Source organism: Gorilla gorilla, chromosome 1 (genome assembly GCF_029281585.2).
Source record: "Gorilla gorilla gorilla isolate KB3781 chromosome 1, NHGRI_mGorGor1-v2.1_pri, whole genome shotgun sequence".
NCBI lineage: Eukaryota > Metazoa > Chordata > Mammalia > Primates > Hominidae > Gorilla > Gorilla gorilla.
In genome coordinates this window covers 116,099,206-116,121,635 of record NC_073224.2, presented here as the reverse complement: position 1 = coordinate 116,121,635, position 22,430 = coordinate 116,099,206, and the positions used below count along the sequence as shown (strand labels likewise).

The window sequence follows — 22,430 nt, the reverse complement described above, 5'->3', positions numbered from 1 at the left end:
TTTTTTTTTCCTTTGAGAAAGTGTCTCACCCTGTCACCCAGGCTGGAGTACAGTGGCATGATCATGGCTCACTGCAACCTCAACCAGCCTGGGCTCAGGTGATCCTCATGCCTTAGCTTGGGACTACAGTTGTGTGCCACCATGCCTGACTAATTTTTGTATTTTTTTGTATAGTTGGGGTTTTGCCATGTTGCCCAGACTGGCCTCAAACTCCTAGGCTCAAGGGATCTGCCTGCCTTGGCCTCCCAAAGTGCTGGGATTACAGGCGTGAGCCACCGCACCAGGCCCTATTTAACTTCCTTGTGTCTGTTTCCTGATGAGTAACCAGGCGATGTTTGCTTGCAAGGGTTGTATAAGGTTAGAATCATCATGTGTAAAGCATCTGATTCATCATACAGGTTCTTTAACAAATTTATTAAGAGCCTGCCATATGTGTGGGACTTTTTGTTGGGGTAAAGAAGACAAAGTCCTTACATATATATAGAGCTTACATTCTGATGCCATTCAAAACAGTGGTAGTTGTTGATTTGAGGAATGCCTAAATAAAATGGAGTTAAGAATGCCAAGGCCAGGCAAAAACCTGAATCAGTTGCTTGTTTTGCAAAAATGTTATGACAAATTATTGGAAGTTTCACTTTTTGTTATCTAATAGGAAAAACGCTAATCCATATTGGTAAATGGTTTTCAGAGGACTCAGCTACATGTGTTTAATATACTCAATCTGGCCGTCAGCCTTTGCTAAGGAGCCGCATTGTTCAAAACCCATCTCCAAACCAAGTCTGTCTCTTGCCTTTTCTTCCTCTAATAGCCGAAAATCTGTTGCTTCAACTTGTAGCCCTCTGTTCATGCAGTGAGTAGAGGTGGTTGTACTAACTTGCCTCTCTCACAGGCCTTCTTTCCTAATGAGTCTTACCTCCTACCCATTGAAAAGTCTGATTTATATGTCTTCCTCCTTAGTGCCTTTGGATCAGTGAAACTGGTTTGAACTTTCCTGTGGATAGCCAGGGCTTGAGTAACATTTTTCTCTCCCCCTGGACATCCTTTCCAACCTTCTCCTCCTGGAGAATAACCAAGGTGGCAGAAATATAATAGCACCCTCATTGCTTGGGGTGCTTACGGCTCTTTTGGACATACCTTGAAGGGCCACAAGGCTGGTGACCAGCATTACCCAGACCTTTTCTTGTAGGAAGCCTGAACTGAGAGTGCCTTCATTATGGCTGAACTCAAGGTGTTGTCTTTGTTTCAATCCCGTCACTGTGTAGTTCCCTGTCTCTGGTTCAAAAGAGAATCATGGATCAGGGGAGGGTTTCAGAAATCATCAGTATCTCCTTTTGCATCATCTCATAACATCTCTTTTATGATCTCCAAGGATTCCTCCCTCTGTAATTCGTTGCCCAAATAAGTATTTTTAACATTGTGGGTAATGATGATGTACTTAGGCAGCCATAAATAAGTATAGAATCTCCTGTGTGTCAGACACTAGGGATGCAGATAGATCTTAAAGTAATTCTAAAGTTTTGCCACAGAGATAGCTGAAACAGCTTAGTCGCCTTGGACTTGGGTATCCCCAAATAGCCCCATTTTCTAGAGTGGTTCAAGCAATCTAGCATAAGTTAAAATCTTGCCCTTTTGGAATAGATCTGGGTTTTTTTTGTTTGTTTGTTTTGTTTTTGTTTTTTTGAGACAGGGTCTTGCTCTGTCATCCAGGCTAGAGTGCAGTGGCGTGATCATGGGTCACTGCAGCCTCATGCCCCGAGCCCAATCGATCCTCCCACCTCAGCTTCCCTAGTAGCTGGGACTACAGGCATGTGCCACCACGCCTAGCCAATTTTTGTATTTTTTGTAGAGACAGGTTTTCACTATGTTGCCCAGGCTGGTCTCGAACTCCTGGGTTCAAGTGATGCACCTGCCTTGGCCTCCCTAAGTGCTGGGGTTACAGTCATGAGACACTGCACCTGGACTAGATCTGGATTTTTATCCATCATTTACTAGTTGGATCAACATAAATTATCTTCAAGCTTGAGTTATCACAGGACAATAGCTCAAAAGACCATGGAGATTAAATAATATAATATCACTTACCACAATGCCTGGCCCACAGTAAGCACTCAGTAAATGGCAGACATCGTTTTTTATTTTATTTTATTATTTCTTTTTTTGAGACAGAGTCTGGCTCTGTCGCCCAGGCTCGAGTGCAGTGGCGCAATCTCGGCTCACTGCAACCTCTGCTTCCCGGGTTCAAGTGATTCTCCTGCCTCAGCCTCCCAAGTAGCTGGGATTACAGGTGCGTGCTACCACACTCGGCTATTTTTTGTATTTTTAGTAGAGACAGGGTTTCACCATGTTGGCCAGGCTTGTCTCGAACTCCTGATCTCAAATGATCTGCCAGCCTCAGCCTCCCGAAGTGCTGGGATTACAGGCATGAGCCACCACCCACCCTGACATTGTTTATTATCTGTTACCTGTCTCTTCTTAACTAGTTTTACCTTCCAAAATGCACCTAATTTCCACATTTGGGGAACCATCTAGATGTGCTGACTCTAATACTTAAATATGCTGAGAAGATGAGAAAAGCATTCTTCCTTAGGGAGAATCTTCACAACTAAAACAATATATTAGGAGAACAGGATTTAGGTTATAAGGAGCAAGGACTGTGTTATACCTCATTCTGTTCTCCAAGGCATAGCGCTGGGCCTGGGATGCACAATACATATTTGTTAGATGAATGAAAGAGGAGTATCCACTAGTGCAGTTTAACTGAAGCAATGTATTCACATAAATAGAATGAAATGCTATAGAGTCTCTAGTGCCAGGCTAATGTAATTTAGACTTTATTCCATAGACAGTGAGAAGCCATTAAAACTTTGAGTGATGTGGCATGTACAAATTAGCATTTTGGAAAGACAAGCTGGTGGTAGTATGTAGAATGGATTGGAGGCAGAAACAGTATTTAGAGTTGCTGGACCATTTATTAGGCAACAGCTCAGTGCTAGGCCCTGTGGTAGGTGTGGGAGATACAAAGGTGACTAGGGCACAGTTGCTGAACTCAAGGGACTCACTAGTTAGGAGACTATAGGAATATGTTAAGTGTGAGGTGATGAAGACCTGAAAAACACCTTTGGAAGGAAAGGAATAACAAAGTACTGCTATTCTTCCCCACTAAGTACTGCTGTGCGGAAGAACAGCAGTACTTAGTAACTCTCTGAATTGGGGGTTAAGAAAAAAGGAGGAACCAAAGTTGACTCAGTCATGAACAGAAATAGGGTCTCAGGAGGATAGCTTTGATACTGAGTTTGAGGAAATAGTGGGACATCCAGGAGCTAGGAGTACAGTTTTTAGTTTAAACGTTTAATTAAAACTGAGGAAAGGTGTTCAAGCTGGAGAAGTTGATTTGCTGGTCAGTTGCAGGGAGATGCTGATTTAAATCGTGGGTGGATGAGAACTAGGGAGAGAGAGTAAAGAGAAAAGGTTGAAGGGGTGAGAAGTGAGTCTTGGGGAATACTCATGTTTGAGAGGTGGGAGGAGGAAATAGAGAAGACAAAAGAACAGCCAGGCGGGTAGAACAGCCAGGGGAGTACAGTCACAGAAGCCACTGGAGATGACAGTTTGATGAAGGAGGGAATAGTCAGAAGTGCTGAATGCTATAGCTAGGTCAGACAGGAAGACACCAGGAAGCAAGGAACAAAGTCAATCAAACTAAACAAGTTGAAAATTTGAATTAACTAGGAACCATAGGAGGTGATTAGAAACATTTGTTCAAAGGCTCTGGGCCAGTTTTTCATGGGGGGAGGGTGGTGAGTGGGTAATTTATACTTATTTTTCTTAAAAAGTAAGATAGGCCAGGCACGGTGGCTCACACCTGTAATCCCAGCACTTTGGGAGGCTGAGGCGGATAGATCACCTGAGGTCAGGAGTTTGAGACCAGCCTGGCCGTCATGGCAAATCCCCGTCTCAACTAAAAATACAAAAAAATTAGTTGGATGGGTGGTGGCGTGTGCCTGTAGTCCCAGCTATTTGGGCGGCTGAGGCAGGAGAATCACTTGAACCTTGGAGGTGGAGGTTGCAGTGAGCAGAGATCACGCCACTGCTCTCCAGCCCGGACCACAGAGTGAGAGTCTGTCTCAAAAAATCAAAGAAAAAGAAAAAAAAAAGTAAGATAGTTGTAAGTTCATGGAGAAGTAAGATAGTTGTAAAAGTTCATAGAGAATAATAGCAGTGCCCTTTTGTCCTCCTAGGCTTATTGTCTGAGACAACCACTGTCAACTCTTCGAGATGTCTTATTATATTCCTAAATAATATGCTTATATTGCTGCTTCCTAGTGATAAAATTTAGACATTTTCTATTGGCTTTCTGCTATAGTAGATGAAGATGTGCTAGAATATAGTAGATGAGGATTATATTTTCACCCATTTTCCTTCTCTGCATTCTTCTAAAAATAATTGTACCACAAATTTTATTTAAATTAGCCATGTTTACATAATTTGGATTCTGTGTTATTTTTTGCAAAATCAAGTTGTGTGCTATGCTTCTTTTGTAAAATTTAGTTTTTTCTAGAGCCTGATTTTATTTTTTTACTGGCAGAGTTTTCCATATCCATTTCTTTAATCTTTTTATCGGGTCTTTAATGGGCCTTTAGAAAGATGATCTGTCGATTCCATTTTTACCTCCTAGAGATCTCCCTTCCAGAGTCTTCTTTCTCTTGCTCTCTTCTGGACTAACTGCCCTTTTTTAATTCTAGAATTTCCTTTTTTTTTTTCTTTTCCACTAGAGATGGTGTCTCCCTGTGTTGCCCAGGCTTATCTCTAACTCCTGGGCTCAAGTGATCCTCCCACCTTGGCCTCCAAAAGTGCTGGCATTACAGGCATGAGCCACTGTGTCCAGCCTAGAACTTCCTTGTTAGATTCCTTGTTTCCTGTATTTCATTTTATCCCCTTTATGGATTCATTTTCTTGTTTTACTGAAGCACATCCTCTGGTAGCTTCTTTGAAAAGATCACATGGAAGGCAAATTTTTTTGAGTCATTGCATCTCATGATAGTGTCTTTTTTCTTTCCTTACATTTGGTTTATAGTTTGGCTGAATATATAATTCTAGGTAAACTTTTTTTTTTCCCACAGAATTTTGAAGGCTTGCTCTATTGTCTAGGAATATAGTTACACAGAGAGACACTTTCTGTTGGGCACAATTTGACTTAAGGAAGCCACTTAAAGCTGGGGCTGGAGTGGCCATATTTAGGATATGCCAAAGTAGTAATGGAGCAGGGGGAGCATGCATAGAGTGAAAGACAGATGCAGAAGCCAGAGGCCTTGCTGCCTCACAGTTTGAAATGGTAACTGTTTTGCATCCTGTCCCCTTTCTAGTTTCTGATTCCAGGAGCTAGAACTCATGAGGGCCAGCTGTACTTTTTTATTTTTTCCTCCTTTAATCTATGGTACTTTGAATTGGTTTCTGTTTCTTCCAACTAAATGCTCCTTAAGACAGACACCCATATTATCTCAAACCTAATCTCGTTGTCTGCCTGAATTTAGAAATATAGCCACATTTCTGGGAGAGTTCTGAATTGGGAATCAGGAGGCCTAATTTCTTTCTTTTCTTGTTTTTTATTTTTTTATTTTTTTGAGACACAGTTTCGCTCTAGTTGCCCAAGATAGAGTGCAATGGTGCAATCTCGGCTCACTGCAACCTCCGCCTCCCAGGTTCAAGCGATTCTCTTGCCTTAGCCTCCTGAGTAGCTGGGATTACAGGCATGCGCCACCACACGCGGCTAATTTTGTATTTTTAGTAGAGACAGGGTTTCTCCATGTTGGCTAGGCTGGTCTTTAACTCCTGACCTCGGGTGATCTGCCTACCTCAGCCTCCCAAAGTGCTGGGATTACAGGCATGAGCCACCATGCCAGGCCAGGAAGCCTAATTTCTATCTGGTTTTACTTTCACCGGTCAGTGAGTAGCACTGGACAAGTCTCTTCAACCCCTGTGTCACCATCTCCCTGTCAGTAAAAATGCAATGGCCACCCCAAGTAAGAGTTTTAAAATTAAAGACAAAATGAGATAATGTTTGTATGTGCACTTTGAAGAAAGGCAGCATCTGCCAATGGGGATGTTGGAAAAGGATTGAGGAAGAAGGAAACTGCCTTTCCAGGACCTGAACCATCTGGTTACATCTCCACTGTCAACCCTGCTCACTGTCCCACCTGGTGGCATTAGGAGTATTTGAGACTCACCTGTGAATAGAATGGAGAAAAAATGGCCCTGAAGGTGGATACCTGACTTCTGGCTTCTGGCACAACACTGGTAGGTCCCACTGTGCAACGCTGTGACTTGGCTTATGGTGAACATCAACTGAGATGATATTTCACCAACACCATCTATCCCAGGATCCCTTTTAAGTCTGAGCTGTTTTAAACTGGTCTCAGGAGAACAGTCTCCAGACCTGTCCTTGCACAAAAACACTACAAACCCCTCAGCCTCTTCTTTCTTATGCCACACAGTACAGATTAAGTTTAGTCGCGTTCCTTCCTGGGAAGCTGAGCTGGTGATGTTAATGCATCCTGGAATGGAAAGGGAAGAATTACCCAGAGGTCAGGTAGCATTCTGTGAATTTCACCGTAACTGCTCCTTATCACTAGAAGTCTTCAAGGAAGGACTGAAGCAGAACCTGGCAGTAGTGCTGGCAGACAGGAAATACAAATTCCAGCTCTATTGATGGCTGTGTGACTGTAAGCAAGTTACCTAACTCCTTGGGCAGTAGTTTATTCATCTGGAAAATGAAAATTAAGGGCCTAAATAATATGCTCAAAGCATCCATTAATTCATAGGTTTATTTGTTCCTCCACTTAACAAATACGTTTAGGTATTCACTCTGCCAAGCCCTGCTGGGGCTATGAGGACTAGGATGTGAGCCCCACTGTCAGACCTTTTTTTTCCCCTAACCATTAGATGACCGGGGATTTTTAATTTAAAAAAATTTTTTTTAAAACAAGGTCTTGCTGTGTCACCCAGGCTGGAGGGCAGTGGCACAATCGTAACTCACTGCACCTTTGAACTCCTGGGCTCAAGCAATCCTCCTGCTTCCGCCTTCCAAATAGCTAACACTACAGGTATGCACCACTATGCCTGGCTAACTTTTTATTTTGTAGAGACAGATTCTCACTATGTTGTCCAGGCTAGTCTTGAACTCCAGGCATCAAGCAACCCTCCTGCCTCTGCCTCCCAAACTGCTGGGATTACAGGCATGAACCACTGTGCCTGGCCACTCTCAGAGTTTAAAGCCTAATGTAAAAACAAATTAGCAAAAAATTACAATTTAATTCCACAGTTATTATAATTGAGGAATCTTAGAGATTTCTGAGTCTGAAGCATCAGGGAAACTTCACAGTGAAGTTAGTGCTGGAGCTGACTTGAAGGATGAGTAAAAGTTTTTCTAAGAAATATAGGATGAGAGAGACCACGGAAATACCAGAGATGATTAAAAACAGCCACTGTGTGGAAATGGAGTGAGAATGGACTGGAGAAACAGACTAATTATTGAGGGACCATTGATATCCAAAGACCATGACTCTGATGGTGCCAATCTGCCCACTTGATTTTCCCTGTAAGTAATCTGTAACCTGGATACAGAAGTGGAGAAAATAGTTGGGTTAACCCAGGATGTTTTGGCTCGATGGGTGTCTCTGACCTAATTTTGCAATGCATTGGCCCTGCCAACTTTGTACTGCCCCTCACTCTCCTCAAACTTCACTTCCTTCTGTAGTTTATATTTTGTAGTCCATTATTATAATCTCTCCCTTATATCCACCCTCAGCTCCCTTAGCTTTACTCCTACTGTGATGGATCCTCGCAAAACCCCAACCTCGGTTAAATCCAGCTCTCTGCTGAAAACTCATCTGGCAGATGCTGAGGCTGCCAGCCCCCTCCCCCACTCCCTTGGCAGCTAGATCCGCTATGACTTGCTTTTCCTTTTAAGACTCCCCTTGGTATACATAGTAAACTAAATTCACTCTCATGAAAACGGTGAAGAGGCAGAGATGGAGGCTGCCCCCTACATATTGAATGCCATTCTCCTACAAGAGTAAGAGATATGGGTCTTCCAGGACCCATATCTGAGGGAGACCTGCAATCCCAGCCATTGATTAAGTCCAAAATGGTTTATATTTTATTTCTACTTTCCAGCTGGAACTTCTATAGGGTCTCTGTTAGAGTGCTTTTCTGTATATCAAATCCTCAGTATAGCCATAGAGGGCAGGTATTACTCTTCCCATTTTATAAATACACAAATTGAGGCACAGAGTGGTTAAACTAGCTGCTGAAGTTAATGAAGATTGCAGTATCTGGATCTCAAACCTGGATTTCATAAATTTATAGTATATAAGAGCCTAAAGGAATCTTAGGTTGAGGCGCAGATTACCAGGCTCTTTGAAACATATAGCAGAGACAGAGTGTCTGATAGAGAGGCAATAGTATCAGTTCTAATGAAAAAGAAAAAGACAATATATTCTTTACCCTTTCCTTAATGTCAAGGAGAGTGAGTCAGCCGGGCGCCTGAGGATCACCTGAGGTCAGGCAGAGTTCGAGACCAGCCTGACCAATATGGTGAAACCCCGTCTCTACTAAAAATACAAAAATTAGCTGGCAGTGGCGGCATAAGCCTGTAGTCCCAGCTACTCGGGAAGCTGAGCCAGCAGAATTGCTTGAACCTGGGAGGCGGAGGTTGCAGTGAGCCGAGATCGCGCCACTGCACTCCAGCCTGGGTGACAGAGCGAGACTCCCTCAAAAAAAAAAAAAAAAAAGAGTCCTTTGTTTCCCCACTAGAGAAAATCACGGGATCCAGCCCTTCCCACAAGCCCAGGATCCTCCCCATGGCCGTCTCTGCTCTAGGGTCTATCCTCACCACCAGACTGGATGTCCACAATTGCCAGCAGGATGGCCAGGGCACAGCAGCCTCTGCCGGGTTCCAACAGCATCCTGCACGCTGTCAGCAGGCCCAGGAACTTGAAGCAAATGTTGGCTCTGCTGGTATCCTTGGCTTCAGTCTCCTAAAAGCACAGGGGGACCCACTAGACAACGCCTTCCAGGGTTCCAAGACCATTTCCCCATCCCAGGCTCTAGCTTTGATTGGCTAGAGTATGATGGAGGTAGAGGAGGGCTTGGGCATGAGAGTCCAGCTGGCTGGGAAGTGAGGCGGTAAACCAAGTGAGATACGCTGGGAGCCGGGGAGGGAGGGGCATAGGGAGACACTAAAGGCTATTTTCTCATATATATATATTTTTTAAGTTAAATTGGATTGCTGGGTCAAAGAATATGATGATTAAAACTTTTTTTCTACTATAATCAGATTGCTCTCCAAAAAGGCTGTTGATAATCAGATGTTCACCAAGAATGCTTGATAGTGTACATTTCCTCGTGCCCTTGCTAGCTCCTGGTATTATCTGTACTTTAACATTTTTGCCAATCTGATGGATGAAAAATTAGATCTGTTTTATGGTGCATTTCCATGATTAGTGAGGTTGAGGATCTTTTCATATGCTTATTGGTCATTAGTATTCCCTTGTCTGTGAATTGTGTGTTCATATTCTTTACATTTCTTAACTTTTAGGAACTTTCTCCGTATTAGAGATATTAACCCATCTGCCATTTTTTTAGGCAAATACTTTCTCCCAATTTGTTGTTTGTCTCTTCACTTTTTTTATGAGGCTTTTTTTCACAAGGAAAGTTTACATTGCATGTAATTAAATACAACATATCTATCTTTTCCTTTAGGTTGTCTGGGTTTCCTGCATTGTTTAGGAAAGTTTCCCTCCAATTGAGGCTATAACTTTCTTTCAATATTTTTATTGTTTTACTTTTTATAGTTACATCTTCTAATCCTGGCTAAGAAAAATTACTCCTGTTTCAAAATAAACAAACTGAAGAAAAACAAACACTTGAATTTCATCAATAGGGAAATGGTTTAATAAGTTTCAATTAATCTATGTGACAAAATATTATATATTATTAAAAGAATGAGATACTTCTATAAATATGGGCCTGGAGGGATGTTCATGATATAGCATTAGGTCAAAAAGGGCAAATTGCAATTATGTATATAAAATAAATACATTTTTATTTTAAAAAATCCTCTCTATGTGTGTATATGTTTTAAAAATATATTTAAAGTTTTGTAGTTTATAACTTTTGAAGAGGTAATTACATTCACAGCATTTAAAATTCAAAAGGGGAAAACAAGAATTTTTCTATAAATTTATTTTTCTGATTTTTATAATCAGCTTGTCTAGTCTTGCCCTTCCTGCTGTGTGTACCATCAAGAAAAAGTCCTATTGGTATTTTAAAATTGGGATATGTTCAATTTATATTTTAACTTAGGCAGAACTGAATTTGTTGTGACATTGATTCTTTTGATCCGAGAATGTGATATTCATTTTTCAAATATGTGTGTCTCAGGTATGTATAGAAGTTTTCTTCATAAAGTCCTCGTCCATTTCTTAGCTAAGTTTGTTTCTTGAGTAATTCATATTTTTTCACTATTGAAAATGTCGTCTTTTACCCATTATATCTTTTTTTTAATATACTTTAAGTTCTAGGGTACGTGTGCACAATGTGCAGGTTTGTTACATAGTTGTACATGTGCCATGTTGGTTTGCTGCACCCATCAACTTGTCATTTACATTAGGTATTTCTCCTAATGCTATCCCTCCCCCGGGCCCCCACCCATGGAACATCATCGGTGTGTGATGTTCCCCACCCTGTGTTCATGTGTTCTCATTGTTCAACTCCTACTTATGAGCGAGAACATGCAGTGTTTGGTTTCCTGTCCTTGTGACAGTTTGCTAAGAATGATGGTTTCCAGCTTCATCTATGTCCCTGCAAAGGACATGAACTCATCCTTTTTTATGGCTGCATAGTATTCCATGGTGTATATGTGCCACATTTTCTTAATCCAGTCTATCATTGATGGACATTTGGGTTGGTTCCCAGTCTTTGCTATTGTGAATAGTACCACAATAAACATACTTGTGCATCTTTATCGTAGAATGATTTATAATCCTTTGCGTATATGCCCAGTAATGAGATTGCTGGGTCAAATGGTATTTCTAGTTCTAGATCCTTGAGGAATCCCCACACTGTCTTCCACAGTGGTTGAACTAATTTACACTCCCATCAACAGTGTAAAAGCATTCCTGTTTCTCCACATCTTCTCCAGCATCTGTTGTTTCCACTCGTTGTATCTTTTAACTTATTTTTTCAGTCTCTTTATATCATTCATTATATCTTTTAATTTTTCATTATTGTTCATATATGAAAGGCTATTTCTTTTACTAGATATTAATTTCATACCCAGCTCCACTCCCTTAATTCTATCATTTTTCAGTTGATTCTCTTGGATTTTCCAGTTATGCAATCATATTATGTGTAAATAATGATAATTACTTCCTTTTCTATTTTATATCTCTGATTTCTTTCTTCTAATTGTGTTGGTTAATATCTCCAGAAAAATATTAAATAATAATGGTAATAATGAATCTCTGTCTTTTTTCTAAGTTTAATGGGGGATGCTTAAATGTTTCCTTATTAAGTATTATAGTAGCTTTGAGAATGAGATGTATTTTATTATGTTAAGGAATATACATTTATTTCTATTTTATTAAGAGTTTTAAAATGTGAAGGATGGATGTGAATGTTTTATTAATTGCCTTTAAATATCAACTAAAATGATATTATTTTTCTTTAAGATATATATTAAGATGGCGATCTACATTAATAGATTTCCTAAAATTGATACATCTTTGCAGTCCCAGACAAACAAACAAAAACTGAAGCCATTTGGTCATAGTATGTTGTTATTTTCTTTTGAGACAGAGTCTCACTCTGTCGCCCAGGCTGGAGTGCTGTGGCGCGATCTCGGCTTACTGCAACCTCCACCTCCTGGGTTCAAGCGATTCTCCTGCCTCAGCCTGCCGAGTACCTGGGATTACAGGCGCCTGCCACTGCGCTCGGCTAATTTTTGTATTTTTAGTAGAGACGGGGTTTCACCATCTTGGCCAGGGTGATCTTGAACTCCTAACCTTGTGATCCACCCACCTTGGCCTCCCAAAGTGCTGGGATTACAGGCGTGAACCACCACGCCCGGCCTAGTATGTTATTCTTTTCATGTGCTGCTGTATTCTGTTTTATAATATTTTATTTAAATTTTTAAAAATTGAAAGGCCCAGTTGCGGTGGCTCACGCCTGTAATCCCAAGCCTTTGGGAGGCCGAGGTGGGAGGATCACTTGAGCCCAGGAGTTTGAGAGCAGCCTGGGCAGCAAAGTGAGACCATGTCTTTACAAAAAATACAAAACTTAGCCACGTGTGGTGGTGCGTACCTGAAGTCCCAGCTACTCAAGAGACTTAGGTGGGAGGAGCCCGGGAGTTCACGGATGCAGTGAGGTATGATCTTCACTGCACTCTGGCCTGGTTGACAGTGAGACCCTGTCTCAAGAAAACCAAAATCAAAAATTACACACACACAAAAATTAACCAATCGTACAAGATATTAAAAATATAATACACTATGACAGATGGAATAAGGTTTCATTTTTAGAAATTCTTGGATGATTTAATATTAGGAAATCTATTAATTAACATACTACTGGATAAAAAAGAAAGTCAATATTACCTTCTGATAACATCTTACATTAATTCCCACTAAAATCCTAAGTAAAACGGTAATGGATGAATACTATTCAATATAATGGAGAAATGTATATCTCAGATAAAATTGCAGCATCATATTTAATGGTAAAATATGGGATAATTTCTATTAATATTAGGAGCAAGGCAGAGATGCTTCCTATTATTTCTGTTATTTCACATTGTTCTGAAAGTGTTTGCCATTATATTTAGACAAGAAAATAAAGCAAAGGGTATAAATATTGGAAATCTTAAGGCAAATTTATTACTATTTATATGTGATATAACTTACATCTAGAAAACCCAAGAAACTTAATTAAGAATTATTAGAAACAATAAAAGATAGAGTATCTGAATAGGCAGTTCACAAAAGACGAAATGCAATAAGAAGTTTTTCAGTTTTACAAGTATTCAGGGAAGTACAAATTAAAAATTCAGAGTTCAGAATTTCAGAATTACCACCTGTTAAGTGAACAAAAATTTAAAAGATAAATCAAATTTTGGTAAGGGTAAGAAGAAATATGTGCAATCATTCACTCTAGGTAGAACTATACATTGTTACAGAGCTTTGGGGGAATACTCATTATATATTAACATTTCAAATGCACATACCCTGTCCCTTTGGCTATAGCTTACAGAAATAAAAGCATGAGTGTGCTAGTATATATGTACAAGGATATTCACTGCAGCATTTTTTATAATACCAAAAAAATAGAAACAGGTGAAGTCCAGGTGTGGTGGCTCACACCTGTAATCCCAGCACTTTGGGAGGCGTGTGGATCACCTGAGGTCAGGAGTTTGAGACCAGCCTGGCCCACATGGTGAAACCCTGGCTCTACTAAAAATGCAAAAATTAGCTGGGCGTTGTAGCAGATGCCTGTGATCCCACCTACTCAGGAGGCTGAGGCAGGATAATTGCTTGAACCTGGGAGGCAGAGATTGCAGTGAGCCAAGATCACGCCACTGCACTCCAGCCTGGGCAACAGAGCAAAACTTCGTCGCCTTCCTGCCCCCATAAAAAAAGGAAACAGGTGAAGACCCGCTGGTGAGAATGGTTGAATAAATTATTGCAGATCCACAGAATAGAATGTTATGTAATTATAATTTGTATAAAATAATAAACTAAATTAGTGTATATACATACAATTTAATAAGGTACTTATTAATACATAAGATTAAAAATTTTCCTGGATATAATTATTAGTCAGAAAATATGGTAGAAGAAAAAGTTCCATGCATTATAGCAACCAAAAAAACCCATCAAATGTCCAGAAAAATGTAACAACATTCCGAATAGGACCTATAGGATACAAACTATACAGTACTATTAAGGAACATAAAAGAAAATCTAAGTAGAGACGATTGTTAATTTCTTCTGTACTTATCTATACATTTGTCACAATCCTAATAAAACATCCCAGCAGCAGCTCATGGTATGGCCCCAATGTCCTTTCCTAGCCTTGACCTCTCCTTGTTCCTTCTCCTGTGTTATCATACCTTCATGCTACACCAGAATGTCCTGGTGACTCTTGAAACATGGAATATTAAGTGACAAAGAGGATAAATGAATAAAATGACAAATCATTTTATTCAAAGAGGAAGATAAAGAAGGATTGCAATTATTCATTCAGCCCAGAATTATGGTTAAAAAGCATAGACTCTAGAGCCAGAGTGTGTTCAAATCCTGGTCCTAAAACTTAATAGTGGCGCCGGGCGCAGTGTCTCACGCCTGTAATCCCAGCACTTTGGGAGGCCGAGGTAGGCAGATCACGAGGTCAGGAGATCGAGACCATCCTGGCTAACACGATGAAACCCCATCTCTACTAAAAAAAAATACAAAAAATTAGCCGGGCGTGGTGGCGGGCGCCTGTAGTCCCAGCTACTCGGGAGGCTGAGGCAGGAGAATGGCGTGAGCCCGAGAGGCGGAGCTTGCAGTGAGCTGAGATCGCGCTACTGCACTCCAGCCTGGGCGACAGAGCAAGACTCTGTCTCGAAAAAACAAAAATAAAAACAAAAAACCTTAATAGTTGCATGACTTGGTCAAGTTTCTTAGGCTCCTGGGCCAGGCACTATGCTCAGCCTTTAATAAATAGACATATTTCAGAAACACGGAGCATCTATAATGTGTCAGACACCATGGGGCACAGAGAGATCACTAACACAGCAGAGGCAGACGTTTTAGTGGTTAAATGGTCTCTAGAGTCAGACCAGGATGTTTCAGATCTGGCTTTGAAACTTAACTATCTGTGTAATATTGGGCAAGTTTCTTAATCTCTTAATGACCTATAAAATGGTGACAAAATATTCTCTTCCTTGGGTTGTGAGGGTCAAATGAGGTCACCTACGTAAACTACTTAGCACAGTGCCTGGCAGAGAGTAAGGGCTCAATAAATGATAGCTATGATTATTTTTATGCTTTCTTATATTGGAATCAATGGACAGTGTTCCAGGCACATCTACCTGCAAGACTGTGTTTAGTCCTTATAAAACACTAAGCCATTATTATTTTTTAAATTTTATTATTTGTACGAAGCATATAGAGGCTTGGAGAGGCCTTGTGACTTGCTTAAAATCACAGCTCCTAAGTTGGGGAGCAGGACTCTAACCCAAGTTATGAGAGTCTTTCTCTTGGAGTCCCCTTTGTCCCTCTCCTCACAGCCACTCATCCATTCACGAACAGCTGTTAACACAAGAACGACTGTACTAAGAACAGTAATAAGGTCATAAAGTGTCAAGGGGCAGCACAGGAGAAATTCTGGATGAGGGATGTGGAAAGGCTGCAAGATGGCAATGAAGTTAGGCCTTCATAGATGTTTGTGGGCTCTGGGGAGCTGGTGACTAAAGAATACGGTGGGTGAATTAAGGTGGGGAATGGGCTGAGGAGATCTGGCTTCCAGTCCTGGCTCCGCACTAGGTAGCTATGGAATGTTGACAAGGTCGTGTCCCTTCTCTAGGCGTGTTTCCTAAGGGACTGGTGCAGCGGGATGGGAGGGGCGCAGGGTAGGGCCCGCTTCCAAGGAGAGAGAGGACAGGCGGGAGGGGCTGATGCAGCTGGTCACTCCGCTGGAGTGGCCAGGCTTCGCGGTGCCTAGGGCCGAGTTGAAGAAGAGCATGTAAGTCTGTTGTGGGCCCCTCACCAGCGCTGGGGGGCGGCGAGGTCACTGGGCTCTGGGATGCTCTGGGATGTGACCTTGGTGCCTGGGAGGGGAGCACCCTGGTGTGATGCAGGCGGGGCAGCGCGGAGCCGGCGGCGCTGATTTCGCACTCTGGCCGCTAGAGGGCGCTACCTTTCAGCCAAAGCCGAGTGACCCCCTACCTGCCCCGCGTTGGCCCGCGTCACTCCAGCCATGGGCCATCCAGCGAGCATGGGGGCTAGCCAGGGAAAGTCTAAACTAGGAGGGGAGATGAGGGGGTGCAAAGTTGGGCCTGGTGGGTCCTGGGGACGCAGCATGCTCTACAGCGGCACCTGGCCCTCAATAGGGGGGAGAGCGGGTGGTCGTGAGAAGTCTGGGAATTTTCCTGGCCCACTACGCGCTAGGGGCGGGTCTCCCCTCTTAAAACGTTGTGAGCCCCAGCGCGGGCAGTGGGGAGGGTGCCTGTGGAGTTGGCATCCTCATCTTTGATGGTCTCCGGGGCTCCTGAGCTGCGCTGGTGGCCCCAGGGCTCGGTGCCTCTCTCAGGCGACAGCTCACAGACGGCGGGAAACTCTTCTCTCCCGCACCTTCGGAGGCGGTCCTGAAGTCTTGTGGACTCCTGGGTTCAAATCCAAGCTTTGTGTGACCAGCACATTGCTGGACCTCACTCAGCCTCACATTCCTCTTGTGTTTAAAACTCCCTCATAGGAATGTGGTGACGGTTAGATGACACATAAAGCTTTGCCAGAGGTTTTCTGGGGAGGGTGGGGACAAGAGAGCAAGGAAGAGTCTCCATTTCCTCTGCCACCGGAGCCCGGATCTAACCTCTCAGAGGAGCTGGAAGATCAGCTCTGAGCTCCACAAATACCTCTGTATACAGATCTCCCACAACACTGAAAAAGATGCCCAGAAAGATCTCATTTGCAGCTGTGAAGGGGCTTCTTTTTCAATCTCCACAACCCCAACTGCCTTAAAGTAGAACCAGACTTGTTAGTAGATAGAGGTTTGGCCTGGGGGGCCCTTGAAGCTCTTGTCTGAGATCTCAGGCTTCCTGCTCAACACACCAAAGCAGGTGCCTGACATAAAGGCGCCATGGACCTCTTTGGTGGTCTGGGAAGGCATATGGAGTCCCTTCTCAGAATAACATTTAAAAATTAATAAGATACATGGGATAATAAAGGGAACAAATTATGACAAGACAGTTGTCAAAACATTAGAAGGATGTGTGGTAGAGCAGTACACATGCTTCTTTAGATTTGACATCAGCCTAATTGTTGTAATTCTGTAGTAGTGCTGAGCGCTAAGGACATTTGGAGAAATCTATAAAAACTGTAATGAGATTTGAAAATATTTGTGTTTTCTATTGATGGCAAATTCTATTGTGGTTCATTGTCTACATTCATAACTGAAGCAAGTGCTGACTTTCAATTAAAGATTAGTGAAAATAAAGATGTATTTTTCCCCCAATTCACAAATCCCATGAATAAATCTATTCATGGACCTCCAAGAGGTCCATGACGTGAACCACCTAGGACACGAACTTCCCCTGGAGGTGCCTCACAGGGCCAGCTCCAAGCCCCGTGGCACCTCCCGGCTTGTCTCAGGCCAAGCCTTGAAGAGCTCCAGCAGATCTAAACTTTGGTAACCTTCCTCTGGTAATTTGAGGAATTCCTCCATTTGAGGAATGTCAGAATGGGGCCAGGATTCCTGAATGCCCATGGAAGAAAAGCGAGCATGCTGGTCTGGCGGGCAGAAATAACCTTCTCCCCAGGCTCCAGAGGGCAGAGGACATTTCCCTCCAAAAGGCAAGTTTCTCAGGGACCTCATGGGAAGCCTGTCCTCACCTGAGCAGTTCTGTCAACCATCCCATCCCTTCACCTGGACCCCAGGTCCCCAGCAGGCCTTTTTACCTCAAGACAGAAGTTCTTCTTTCTTGTTCTCAGGCTGGGGGCTCACGTTGAAATGGCTCTCAGTCCTCAGATTGTCCTTGCATCTTGTTAAAACCCTATCTCTCCAGTTTCGTCATTGCTCACACTTTCATAGCTGTTATATTCGCTCTTTGAAAACCACAGAATGGGTTGTTAGCAGTCATAGATCTTCCGCCACCCCCACTGTGGATTTTTTTTCTCCTTTCTCTCCTGCAACTGGTCCTCCATCTCCTTCTCCTTTCCTCTCCCTTGTTTTGTCTTTTTGGTGTTAGAAATAGACTAGGGTGCTGAGGGGGCTAAGAAAAACCACTTCTTAAAATTCTTTTCTTTACCCTGGGGAACAAAGATTTTATATTTGCTAATTCATAATAAGGAAAGGACTGATGATAGAATAACTAGAAGATAAAAGGACAGAATGTCCTCTCAAGTATAAAGAAAGGTACCAAGTCTTCTCCTGAGAGTAGGTTTTGGTTAGAAGTAGGACAGAGAACACAGCTGCTCCAGGCTGAAAGGGAAGAAGGTCAGGGAGCTGTCAAGAAGGCTTGGGTGAGGGTGGTGGTGAGCAGGGGAGGCAACGAGTGGGGGCACCAAAATGGTCCTGATGTGGTGGGGGGGAGGATGAATGACTGACCTTATCTTCCCACCCACCCATTTTTTTCTTTTTCTTTTTTCTTTCTTTCCTTTTTATTTATTTATTTATTTATTTATTTATTTTTTGAGACAGGGTCTTGCTGTGTCACCAAGGCTGGAGTGCAGTGGGGCAATCATGGCTCACTGCAACCTTGACCTCCTGGGCTTGAGTGATCTTCCCACCTCAGCCCCTCAAGCAGCCAGGACCACAGGTGTACGCCACCACACCCGGATAACTTTTTATTTATTTATTTATTTTGAGATGGAGTTTCACTGTGTCACACAGGCTGGAGTACAGTGGCATGATCTCAGTTCACTGTAACCTCTGCCTCCTGGGCTCAAGTGATGCTCCTGCCTCAACCTTCTGAGTAGCTGGGATTACGAGAGCCTGCCACCATGCTGGACTAATTCTTGTATTTTTAGTAGAGACAGAATTTCATCATGTTGGCCAGGCTGGTCTCAAACTCCTGACCTCAAATGATCTGCCTGCCTTGGCCTCCCAAAGTGCTGGGATTACAGGCGTGTGAGCCACCACGCTCGGTTGATAACTTTAAAAATGATTTGTATGGATGAGGTCTCCCTGTGCTGTGCCGCCTGCTCTTGAACTCCTGGACTCAAACAATCCTCTGGCCTTGGCCTCCCAAAGTGCTGGGATTACAGGCCTGAACCACCACTCCCAGCTTCCCATCCATTTCTATTCTGTTCTGTTCTTCCTTGGTCAGCGATGCCTTGGGAGATTACAACAATTGTTCCTAAATTCTAGGGTTGTGCCCTTAGATGGCAGGAGCATTAATCTGAGAATTAGAAGCATTGGGCTCTAAGTCCTGCAAGGCTGGGCCAGGCCCTGTGCCAAAGGGCACAGCACACCAGGAAGCCCCATGGTTCTAGAGGAACACCTGCCATGATTGCCACCCAGTGCCAGGCTACCCAGGAATTCAAGGGTGGAGGGAGGGTGGGGGAAAATTTTTCATGACTAGTCTAGAGCCTCTCTTTTCCTTCTTATTCCTGTTATTGTAGTACTCTGTGGTCCTAAAAACAGTAGGGTGCTCTGGGGTTTGAGAACTCCCAGATGGCTCCACTGAAGCCATCGTCAAATGAGACAGACATTAGAAATATTTCTTCACTCCAAGCCGGGTGCGGTGGCTCACGCCTGTAATCCCAGCACTTTGGGAGGCTGAGGCGGGTGGATCACGAGGTCAGGAGATTGAGACCATCCTGGCTAACACAGTGAAACCTGCCTCTACTAAAAATACAAAAATTAGTTGGGTGTGGTGGTGGGTGCCTGTAGTCCCAGCTACTGGGGAGGCTGAGGCAGGAGAATGGTGTGACCCCCCAGGAGGCGGAGCTTGCAGTGAACCGTGATTGCACCACTGCACTCCAGCCTGGATGACAGAGTGAGACTGTGTCTCTAAAAAAAAAAAAAAAAAAAAAGAAATACTTCTTCACTCCATCAAAGTGTTAGCTTTCACTGCAGAATGAGTCCATTCTGGGAGCCTGGGGGTTGAGAACCCATGTTGGGAAGAGGAGTGTCTCACCATCATCCTGGTCACAGGACCAGTCCACCACAGCCCACAGGATACTGGGTCCCACTGGCATAAACTGCTAAACTGGGCCTGGTCTCTGCTATCCCAGTATCCTTATTTGCTGTCTCTATGATAGTGTTCAAACAGATGACCTCTCTGCTCTCTAAAATGGAGACTTCTCCCTCCTTGGGTCTATGAGAACCTTCCAAAGGTTGGCTCTGAGAGCACTCAGCATTCCTTATCATCCAGGAGCTGTAAAACAGTGATTATTAGCAACATGAAGAGAAGTTAAAGGCAACCAGAGTTGTGGGTGAGTGAGGTTGGGGCCACTTAAGTACTAGCTGACACACATGTATTCATACTGGTTATTGCAAAAAACCTCAAAGTTCTGCAAAGACCTCAGGGCTCAAAAGTGAATCGCAGCGCACTTCCTTTTCACCAGCCATGTAGTGTCTGTCCATCCTGCAAACAGTTGCATGCACAGTTTTCTGCAAATGTTGCTTTTGGTCACTTCTCACAAGGTTATTGTGTGCCAGGCCCTGCGGGGTTGACGATGACTGAATGGGGCCTGCTCTCAAGGCGAGCACACTGTTGAGAGAGGCCTGCATTCCCGTGAGATGAAGCAGAAGCAGAATGCACCAAGAGCTCTAAGTACCCCAGAAGTGAGAGAGAACCCAGGAAGCAGGGGAGGTTGGGAGGAAGAAAAGGAGACTGCCCTGTGGGCGCAGACAGTGTTAGGCACTCCGTGTGGACAATGTGACATTTAAATTGAGCTTTGAAAGAAGGCAGGATTTCAAAAGGCAGGGGTAGAGGAACAGTATGAACCAGCAAGGAGCCTGGACATATGGGGCTGGTTTGGAAGTCAGTGAAGCAATGAGGTGGCTGAAATATAGGCTGCCTCCTGGTCATCCACAACCTCCCAAATATGTATCCTGTGGGCCTTTCAATGTCTAAGGTGTATGAGTCCAGCTCCACAATTTAGCAACTGATAGATTGTTTTCAAGATACTAATAGTAAGTGCTCGACATTAAGACAAAGAAAAACTGAGTGGACATTGAATTGTATTTCCATCTTACTTCTGTAGAATTATGGGGTTTTGGAAGCAGAAGAGACTGCAGCAGTCTTCCAGTCCCTGGAAGTGTGCAGACACTTGCATGCCAGTGTTTCCCAAACTTGAGCGTGTATTAACATCACCAGCAGGGCATCTTTGAACAATTCAGATGGCTGGGCCCAGCTGCAGAGTTTCTAATTCAGGGACTCAGGGCACGGGTGGGCGTGGTCCAAGAAGTTGTATTCCTAACAAGTTCCCTGGTGCTATTGTTGCTGTAATGTTCCTTGCGAACTGTTCAGGGTAATACCTCTTGCATCCTCTGCTTGAATCTCTCTACTGTTCTGCAGCTCACTACCACCCAAAGTATCCACACAATATCCCTTGTGGAATACTTCCAGTAAAATTCTTCCTTGTGCTGCTGTCAGTCCTGCCTGCCTTTAACTTTCAATGAAGTCTGCTGAGGGCCCCACATGGGAAATGTCTATGGATGGCAGGCAAGTCTCAGGCACATGAGGCAGACTGCCTGGATTTACGTCCTGACTCCACCACTTACTACGTGACCTTGGATAAGTCATTCAACCTTTCTGTGTTTTCCTCAACTGTGGAATGGGGATAATAATTGCAGTTATATCACAGAACTGCTGTTTAGAGTAAATGAGAAAGTGTGTAAAACAATTGGCATGGTGCTTGGCATATAAAAGCACTCAGGTGTGGGCTAGTATCATTACCTGGTGTTCTTTTTCTTTTTCTTTTTTCTTTTTTTTTTTTTGAGACAGAGTCCCACTCTGTTGCTCAGGCTGGAGTGCAGTGGCACAGTCTTGGCTCACTGCAACCTCTGTCTCCTGGGTTCAAGTGATTCTCGTGCCTCAGCCTCCTGAGCAGCTGGGATTGCAGCCACTGCTACCACGCCCAGCTAATTTTTTGTATTTTTTAGTAGAGGAGGGGTTTCACCATGTTGGTCAGGCTGGTCTCAAACTCCTGACTTTAGGCAATCCACCTGCCTCGGCCTGCCAAAGTGCTGGGATTACAGGCGTGAGCCACCGCACCTGGCCAGCATTACCTAGTTTTCCTTTCTACTCGGGAGTCTATCAAATCTCTGAAGAAAGTTAATCATTCTAAAGTTTCTCCTTTCTGGGCTAAATATCCCCAGCTCCTGCAATTATTTCTTATACTTATTTCAGTGCTTTCATGGTTCCAATATTTTGTTTGTCCTTTCCCCTCTTCTCTGAACAGAGTCCAGTTTGTCAGTCTCCCTTGTTAGATACACGGCTCAGACCTGCTGCCTGCCTCGGCTTAGTCCAAGTCTCGTGTGTTCACTGCAGCCAAAGGTCACTTTAGCTTTGTAGCTATTTCGACATCTCACTGGACTGTGTTAGACTTCCAGGCCATGAAGGTGCCAGAGGCTCCACCTGCATGTAAAGGTAGAGCTCGTTCTCCTGTCACATTTCCCCTGGTTGCTTAGCATGTGTGAGTTTGGGGAGTGTGGGTGAGGGAGAGTAA

At 43.4% G+C, this 22,430-nt stretch overlaps 1 protein-coding gene across 1 annotated transcript; it reads right to left on the bottom strand.

The window, feature by feature from the left end:
• Window positions 1-967: 967 nt before the first annotated feature.
• CD160 (CD160 molecule) lies at window positions 968-17,838 on the bottom strand. The gene is made up of 4 exons (XM_031009357.2): window positions 17,709-17,838; window positions 8,888-9,032; window positions 6,222-6,548; window positions 968-1,272 (listed from the first exon to the last, which is right to left on the bottom strand). The coding sequence occupies exons 2-4, from the start codon at window positions 8,958-8,960 to the stop codon at window positions 968-970; spliced, it is 705 nt and encodes a 234-aa protein (XP_030865217.1). The 5' UTR covers window positions 8,961-9,032; window positions 17,709-17,838.
• Window positions 17,839-22,430: the final 4,592 nt, after the last annotated feature.

Coding starts and splice junctions, on each gene's coding strand:
- CD160 (XM_031009357.2), bottom strand. CDS start 8,960: ATGCTGTTGGAACCCGGCAGAGGCTGCTGTGCCCTGGCCATCCTGCTG. Junction 6,549..8,887: donor TGTGGACATCCAGTCTGGTG/GTGAGGATAGAC, acceptor TTTCCATTCCAG/GATGCATTAACATCACCAGC. Junction 1,273..6,221: donor TTTCTCCATTCTATTCACAG/GTGAGTCTCAAA, acceptor CTTTTGAACCAG/AGACAGGGAACTACACAGTG.